Below are 9,304 nucleotides of genomic sequence, written 5' to 3' on the forward strand. Positions count from 1 at the left end.
GGAGACCTGGATCATAGATTCCTTTAGCTGCCTCCCAATGGTGGACACATGTTGAATGTCTTTTATTGTTCAGATTTTGTTGTCGTCTTAAGTTATTGCTGCAGTATCACTGCTAGATTGAACGTTTTCCATCTCTCAGTGTGCTGATTTTATTACACTATTGTGCCAGTATCAGTGCATTTGTTGCTAGGCAACATTTTGGTTTTGTACGCTTTTCCCGAGGCCTGTTCACTCTTCAAATCTGAAAGAGTCTGAGGGTTATGAGACTAGTTTTTAAACAATCCCCAAAAGTGAGGCGCAAAAAAAGACACAGTGACTGAGCAGAAACATCAAACACTTTTTGACTGTGTTCAACAAAGAGTTTCATCTTTTTTTTCTTCTGTGGAGCGCCAGCGGCCTTAGAGTGGCCATAGAGGAATAAAAAAATAATGCGTGGGAACAAGATCATTTAATTCATGGCCAAAAGGCAGTAACTCGTGGCCGTTAATTAAATGATCTTGTTCCTTCGCGTTAATAATTTGAGGTAAAGACTGATCTCAGTTTTTGTTTTTTGGGGTTTTCTTACCTTGGGAAGTCGGGCTTACATCACAAATTACGTTTTGGGATGGAGCCATTTTTATTTTGAGGAAAACAAACTAGCCAGAGTAGGTGTATGAGTGCGCGTTCAGGGGATTTACAGGAGGAGGCCAGGACCCGATACAATTATTATTAATATACGGAAGGGACAAGAGCCGACGCAAACAACAAAGGGAGAGGGGTTTAAATACACAGGGAGAGGGAGGACACTGGTGGAACTCATAACGATCGGTGCACACAGACGGAAAACACATAGGATAATTGAAAACATGAGGTGAGACACGCAGGGGCAGACAGACAGACAGGGACCTGACAATTTGAAATATAGGACATGAAAGGGCAAAGAAGCTGAAGAACCACTTCTTGCTACACTGCCCCCTACAGGTTTGGCTGCTCATAGCAGCTCTGAACCCGGTATATATGCTAGTACATGTAAATTAAGATTTTTTTTTATTTTTTTTTGAAAGGTAGAGGGGGAAATGTTCGTTTTTGTAAAAACCCAGGTATGTGTAAATGTGGCCTCAGACTCGAAAACCAGAGCTGAAACATTATAACACCGAGACCAGCGATTTACTCCAGAAAGTGGCCAAACACACTCATCTGATGCAGGAAAAAAATCACAGACCTGGAGGCAAGATCACGGAGAAATAATATTCGGATTTTCGGCTTGCCCAAAGGAGCAGATGGAGGCTCAATTGCGGACTTTTTGGACCAGCTGCTGAGAAACGAGCTGGCGCTATCAGACAGAACCAAGCTTCTCATTCGGCGCGCACACTGAGCGCTAACACACAGACGAGAAAGCCCCATTTACACGACAACAAATACGAGTGTATCCGCAAAACTTTCTTCACTTTTGGGGGGGGGTCTGTTTACACGACACTGGTGTGTGGATCTACTGTATTTGCAAAGTTTTTATCCTGGCTCCAAAGGTGGAAAGATTCTTTCATGGTCACGATTCCTTCCTGAAGAGACTGCCGGAGGCAATGGAGCGCTCTTACTGCGCATGCGCATATCTCACCCCCTCCCTCCCCTTCTTTCTGCTCATCCACTTGTAAACAATCATGGCGGACCATAATGGTATTACTCGCGTTCCGTATTCTAGTTTTATCGTCCATATCAGTAGTTTCATAGTTGAGACTCACCCCTGATAGCATCCGATTCATCAGTCTAAAAATGTTGTCGCTAAAAATAAATGGTTTGATTTCACCTGCGAAGAGAGTGAAGGTCTTAACAAAACTGAAAGAAAAGAAAGATTCAAATGATATCTTTGCCGGAGACCCACCAATCTCTGTCAGAACATGAGAAATTAAAAAGATTTGGCTTTAGAAATTGATATTACTGTTCTTTAACCCGCCATCGCTACAATATAACTCGAGGTAAGTAATTCCTGCTCATGGGTAAAGAATCTCGTGGCCAGGAACTAAATTATCTCGTTCCCTCACTTTATCGACTTGAAGGAACAATATATTATCTTGTTACTACGCGGTTATTTTCTTCTCTATAGTCCGGGGCTCTATCTGTATTTAGTGAGGTCATGACGCATTTTTAAGGACATGATTATGACGACTTCTCACAAGTTTATCGCACTGTAATAAAAGTTATGCCAAGTTTATTAGTTTGATATTAAAGCTGCGGGAAATTGTATTCAAGACTTTTGATCAAATGCTGTAACTTTCCAGAGGTACAGAGACATTAACACTCCCATCACAGTGATTATAACTATGAATAGACTACAAGACAATAGACTTGTGGGTGCAAATATGTAAGAGACCGGTAGTTCCACTCCTGAGCCTGTGCCTACTTGGCCTACGAAGTATTCGGAATTACTTTCCAAACAAAACAGATTAGAGGCACAGCGTATATTTTTAAACACGTCGTTTGTTAAAATGATTAAAACCGTATAACTCATATTTTAAGCGATTATTTAATTTTAACATCTTTGGCTGAGTGCCGCTCGGCTGTAGCCACTCTGAGAGCCTGCAGGGGGCAGCACCTACGCAGCGCAGACAGAGCTGCACCACAGTTTGTAGCGAGAAGAAGATTCAACACCGTCAGGAGGAAGTAGAATCGCAGAAAGGTAACAGGAACACCTTTAATCTTTCTTAATTACTATTTCAGTAAAATTCTTATATATTTCAATGCTTGCGTCAAGTGTACTGTCATCTAGAGCGTTGTGTCCGCAATAAGTTCATTTGGAAAGATTACCTCGCTGTATTTTGTTTCTGTGCAAAGTTTCAATTTGCACGAACTAGTAGCTAACATTACGTTAATAGTTTGGTTTTTGTCTTATAGTTTCATCTTACCGAACTCGACTGGCACAATGTCGTCCCACTCCGAGTCGGTGACATACGATTGATATGCTGGAGATATAAAATGTATTGAACACTTGGAAGTTGATATAAGAGGGTGTAAAAAACATATGTGTGTAGAGCTGTATCCTCACTGACAGCTCATAATAAACCAGATACGATAAGACAAAACAACAAATTGCTTGTGGACCACTGAATACAATGCAAACACTGTATGCTATGCAATAAAACTATTCAAAACAACAACAACAAAAACTGGAACAAAGATATCCACACACAGCAAGCTAACGTAATAAAATAACAAATTAAAAATAGTCTTTGTTAATGTCAACAGCTCCATCAGCTATGTGAACACATGTGGAGACACACACATAAATGGTCCGGTAAATATTAGGTTACTGCTCTCTGTCATGTTTTAATTGCAAGATTAAAAAAAGAAAAAAGAAGCTTTTTTCCAAGGTGAGATTAGAGTGCAAAGCGTTTCTCAGATAATTTTTTTATTGTAGAAGCTTTGAAATACTTGCTGATATTTACTTGATATCACCTAAAAAATATTTGAACAGATTCCTCACTAGTTTTACAACAATGATTTTGTCTTTTCGTTGCTTCACCTGCTTTATGCCTGTACCCTTCACCCGAGGGGTGAGGATGGATGTACAATAAAGTGTTTTCATTCTTGCAGAATGCCTTTCCACTTTTGCCCTCAGTGTGGGGCAAAGTTGCAGCCAGGGTTCAAATTTTGTCCATCATGTGGTGAGAAGCTTCCCGGTGCTGCCGATGAGCCTGAACCTTTCTGCAGCTCCATTGCCTCTCCAAGTCTCTGCTTGCTTTCAAATAATGAAGCATCAGCATCCGCACTTACAAGGAGTCCCGTGGCAAGCACGGCGCCAACACACATTAAGGGTAAATATTGGAGACATTTGAAAACTTCTTGTGCGTGTTGTGCAGAGATTTTGAGGCATGCTCTCCATTGTATGCCTGTGTTTCTTCCAACCCCAGCTTCACCACGTCCCCCACTAGGAAAGACCCGTAAATCTCTTCGCCTGGATAGGGAAGTGACTCCTAACATCCCAGATGCAATTCAGTCTGCAGAGTCTTCAGCTCATTCTCTCAGGGACGACAAGACTGAAGGTACACAAATTCAAAGAGAAGGACTGTTCATTGTGGTTTCTATATGAAACACAAGACAAAGAAGAACAGACGGGCAGCAGAGTGATTCAGTTGTAATTTCATATTTTTTACTTTGTTAGCAGATTATGGTACTTTCATGGTCATAGAGAGTTAATTTAGATCAACAAAACTTTAAAAACACAATGAAAACAGCAGCAATGATTCAGGCCTGCTATTTCATTAAACAGATAAGGGTGTTGGACAGCAATTTTCCTGGGTGAAACGGCACACAGTGGCTTTTAAACTCAACCCGGAGGTGGAGCCAGCCGTACAGTCGTCACCTTCTCCTGCCAAAAAAGTCACTCGATCTGGTGAGCTGAATCCATTTGATCTACTCATTGAAACAGCGGCTTTCTGAAAACCGCAGCATCTCCCAGCACAGCTGTCATAGTCATGTCTTTAATTCAGCATGACCTTTACTGGGTCTTTGTGTAGTCAGGGGAAAATCCAAACTCTCCAGCCCAGAAGGAAAAAGGCTCTCTGAGAGGATGAGCAGCAGAGCAGAGGCCTCAGTGGTTGATGGCTCTTCTGTGAGCGTCTCTTCTCCGACTTCATCTCTGACCTCCAAGTCCCCTTTGAAAGGTGAGCTTCCTCTTCCACCCATCCTCCTCTGTCTGTGAATTCATTCCTTTGCTCAACTTATGTTCACTGAGAAGAATTTTTACATTAACCTGTCTATGCTTGCATTGCTGCACACATCACTGTGTCGATTTGTACGTCAGAAGCAGAATGATGTGGAAACGATTGAGCTTCTTAAACATTCTCTGTGTGCAACTTTCAGCTGAGTTTGAAAAATAAATGAATCAATCAAACTCTTTGATGTCTTCATGTGTGCTTAGATAATTGTTATGCAATAAGTGTCCCAGTTTACTTGTTACACCTCCTAACCGCAGCTCCCAGGATTATAACGAAGAAAGTTTTTTTTTTTTATATATATAGTTAGTGCCTAAATCTTCCTTTTCACTCCTCATTATTTAATATGGGCTGTGTCTGTGAATGTACAGCAACGGGAAAAAGCAAAACCAAGAAAGCAAAGCGTGCCCCCGCTGTGGAGCCGCTGCAGGAAGGTGAAGAAGTGACGGACACCACAGGAAAGAAGTGGAAGCTGATAAAACTGCTCAGTCAGAGCTGGACGGAGCTCATATACGAAGGTGAGTGACATCACAACTTGTTTACTTTTTTTTTTTTTTTTTAAATCTGTCAAACCAGATCTCATTTCCTGTTAAAAAGAAAAGTTTTCTGCCAAAATGTGAAGATTAATTTATTTCAGAAAATGAATCATCAGTTCATTTCAGCAACAAAACATGCCCTCATTGTAAACTGATTTAAAGTATGTTAAACACAAATATCATTACTAATGAAGAATAATATCTGTCATTTTCAGTGTCACTTTCCAATGCCAAAGAATCCAACCACATTCTCAAACTGGTAAGTTTCAGCACCTCTAAAAACGTGAAGAGTTTTTAAACTGTAGGCGCCGTTCAGCATGCTTTAGCATTTTTATACCATCTGGGGGTTTTTTCTGTCTATTCCAAGAAATACATCTTGACGTCTTTGTCTTTGCCATATAAAAAAACTTCCATAACAAGAGTAACATCTCTCATGTGTTTGTTACTGCCAGGGAGCAAATGTTGGAAGACTTTTCAACGAGCAGAATTTCCTGCAGAGAGCAGCCAAACCTGCATCAGGTGAACATCTTAACATTTTTCTTTAGATTAACAGGTTTTCTTTGAAAGTGTGTCCTCTGTCTTATACTGTCTACACCAGAGGCCTGGACTGCAAACTGTGATCAATATATCCAGGATCTCTCTGTTTCCTGGGTTGACTTATCCAGACACGTGTGATCCTGATCACCGTTACTACGAAGCAGGTTATCAACTCGCTGGTTCCACCCAGACCTACGTGTGCGCGTTGACATGAAAGGGGCGGAGTTTGCAGCGGCTGACCAATCGCACACAGGGAGAAACTCTGCAGAGCAGTTTACACATTAGTGAAGGATACATTTTTCTCAAGTTGAATTGAATTGAAACAGTGCACCAATCAGAATCATTTAAGATTTGAGATCTGACTGGTCAGGAGGCGGAGCTTTCACCTCTTTTTGAGAACTTAACCTGCTCCAGAGCAGGTTAGACATTCAGTTACCGGGGTGATTCATCTCGGTGAGAAGCGAGCGAGCGCCGTAGTACGGAAAATCTAATATCCTTAATCCTTGAAGTTATCTCGATAAGAGAAAATCCAGCGTCGTAGTACAGTCCTCTGGGGTCTGCGTTCTGTGTATCTGGAGTCACACAAGCCCTGACGACTTATAACACTGCTACAGTTTGAGAGGATCCACTTATTTTATATAAAACAAAGATCTGCTTGATTCCATGTTACACTCAGAGGAATGTCGAGGTTAACTAGCTGAGCCATATCTTTACTTTATTACATTCTTTATGCTGACTTTCCTTGAGTGTACCAAAATGCACTACTGATAACTGTTGTCCTAATGAGACTCGTTGTGCCTCTACAGTGGAGAAATGGATCAAACAAAACAAGATGGACTTTCTGGGGATTCCCTCTTGTGTCGGCTTCGGTCGCCATGCAGAATCTTACAGGTGTGAGGTTCTTCTTTGCGTACGCTCACATTAAACTGACGCATTTCACACTAACTCTGAGATGATGTCTTGCTTTGTTTTAAGGTTTCTGATTTTCCCCAGCATGGGCCAGTCTCTGCACTCTGTCATTGAGGAAGAAAACGAGCTCCTTTCTGAGAAAGTTGTTCTTCAGCTCGCCTGCAGAATAGTCAGTACTCTTATGTCTGCTGTAAATGAACTCCAGTCCACAACTGAAATGTTACCCAGAAAATGATCCTAGTTCAAATTTATTATTAGAATTTTTAAATTTTTTGAATTTTTTGAATTAAACAGCTGGATGCGCTGGAATATCTACATTCAAACGAGTACGTTCATGCTGATCTTAATGCGGAGAACATCTACATTAAACCGGGACAGAAATCACAGGTGAGGAACAATCACAGCGTCTGCAGCTGAAGTGTCTTTCAAACTGACCGGACCTTGTTCACGTGTGTGTTCAGGTCTACCTTGTAGGGTACTGCCACGCCTTCCGGTACTGTCCCGGAGGGCAACATGTGGAGTACCGTGAGGGCAGCCGCACACCACACGAGGGCGCCATCGAGTTCATCAGCCTGGACGCGCATAAAGGAGCAGGTGAGCCTTCTTGCACAAATGACTGTCAAACCTCCGATGCCAGTGATCATCGCTTCATCCTGAGTGTCTGCGTAAAGTAAACGCCACCACATTTACTCTCTCCTGTCCATGATTAGCCCACACACCATCTGTCAAACGCAGGCTTCGAACCAGAGCTGCGCATTACCACTGATCTCCTAAAAGCATAGCTGGTATCACAGATACTGGTACGAAACCAGTATTTTGTTCAAAAGTATACCGCGTAGGCAAAGCCCTGGTGAAAAGAAAGGAGTTAAATCCTTTTCTTCCAAATTGTTTGGTGCTTTGGTGTGTCCGATAACTCTGTGTTAAAAATCGATGCGGCTGTCCTCCCTGGGTTTCAGCTCCGTCTCGCCGCAGTGACTTGCAGTCGTTGGGTTACTGCATGCTGCACTGGCACACCGGGATGCTGCCGTGGACCGAACTCACTCAACCAGAGCAGGTAGCCACCCAGAAACAAAGGTAAGACCGAGCTCATCATCACCTCTGAGGCAGAAACATTGCACTGTCAGCCGTTTGCTGCAGACCCGCAGAACTTCATCTTCATCTACACTTTAGTACAATACAGCGAGTCTTTTTACAGACATGACATGTTCTATTATGTTTTAATCATAAACGTATCTGCAGGTATATGGATGACGTTGCTGCACTGTTACATCACTGCTTTGGGAGGAACAAAGTTTCTAGTGAGTGCAAATGTTTCTCCTTTGATTGACAATGCCTGTCTGGTGGGTTGTGTGTATTCATGTGTTTCTCTGCTGTCGTGCAGCTTCATTTCAAAACTACCTGACCTCAGTGATGGCTCTGCAGTACTCGGAGCAGCCCGACTACTCAGCGCTGAAGTCTGGACTGAGTTCGGCTCTGCTGCTGCTCGGGGGGTCTCTGGAGCATCAGCTCAGGCTTTAGGTGAGGACACGGCCCCGCAGATCTGTCGCCCTCCGGTTCTGGTTTTATACTGGAGGGTTTTCACTGTTAAGCCACTGAAGCAGTCGGTTGGTAAGAAGCTTATTGTGGCTCAAAATCAACATGTGAAATTAAATCTGTTTTACATAATATTAAATCAAATATCAGTCGTTGAAACACTTCATTTGTGCCATTAGCCTTTTGTTGGCGAAACATGACTAATGTGCAAGGACACAAATGTTGAGGTTTGCTGACTGATAGACTGGAATGTGATATAGTCCAGTTAAGACTCTTTTGCTGTGATTTCTGTGGTTTTATTGAATTTTTACATTGTTATAATATATATTTTGGTAATTTTACAGTGAAGAGAAAAATCCAAATGTAATATACCAAAATTAAATCTGTAAGAGAGGAGACACATCCCATCATTAGTAAGAACAAGAAACACAACATCAAACTATACAACCTGTGTATGATGTGCTTTTTTATCTTTTCTTTTTCAGGAAGCTTCAACAAAACAAGGCATTTTTTAAGTCTTTGTTTTAATTCATGTTGTGTTTTATCTGAGATGTTTTAATGCACTGAATATTGACTGCTGTGTGTGTGTGTGTGTGTGTGTGTGTGTGTGTGTGTGTGTGTGTGTGTGTGTGTGTGTGTGTGTGTGTGTGTGTGTGTGTGTGTGTGTGTGTGTGTGTGTGTGTGTGTGTGTGTGTGTGTGTGTGTGTGTGTGTGTGTGTGTGTGTGTCACATTAACTGGCTTTCATTGAAGTTTGAGTTTCAAGCGTCTGAGGTTTTGTTCGACTGGGTCACCTGTTCACATTTCAAGTAGCACGAATGGTGCAAAGGGTCTCAATGTCTCTAGAGAGTGAGTGATTACGTTTGGCAGGTTAAATGGGTTGCGGTGTTGCTTGACTGGTTGGTTTTAGTCATTTCTGCCGTTTGCTGTGGTGAATCCATTTTAATGCGTTTGTGAGCAGCACTGACAAAATAAGCTGTTATTCTAGGTTTTTATTCTCATCAATAAGGAATGTGTGTCCAGATAAATAAAATGTGTCTATTTTAATTAACAGGCAGTCCCGTAGCATTCTTTGATGTTCACACGATAACTCGGAAAGCCAA

At 41.9% G+C, this 9,304-nt stretch overlaps 1 protein-coding gene across 1 annotated transcript; it reads left to right on the forward strand.

Moving 5' to 3' along the window:
• Positions 1–2,592: 2,592 nt before the first annotated feature.
• vrk3 (VRK serine/threonine kinase 3) lies at positions 2,593–9,254 on the forward strand. The gene is made up of 16 exons (XM_080493395.1): positions 2,593–2,653; positions 3,568–3,788; positions 3,885–4,016; positions 4,244–4,366; positions 4,491–4,637; positions 5,060–5,206; positions 5,440–5,483; positions 5,677–5,743; positions 6,568–6,652; positions 6,737–6,839; positions 6,965–7,057; positions 7,132–7,264; positions 7,627–7,744; positions 7,910–7,968; positions 8,052–8,188; positions 8,689–9,254. Exons 2-15 carry the CDS (start codon positions 3,569–3,571, stop codon positions 8,186–8,188), a joined length of 1,608 nt encoding a protein of 535 aa, XP_080349521.1. The 5' UTR covers positions 2,593–2,653; position 3,568; the 3' UTR covers positions 8,689–9,254.
• The last annotated feature ends 50 nt before the right edge of the window (positions 9,255–9,304 follow it).

This window comes from Lipophrys pholis (genome assembly GCF_963383615.2).
Source record: "Lipophrys pholis genome assembly, chromosome: 2".
Lineage (NCBI taxonomy): Eukaryota > Metazoa > Chordata > Actinopteri > Blenniiformes > Blenniidae > Lipophrys > Lipophrys pholis.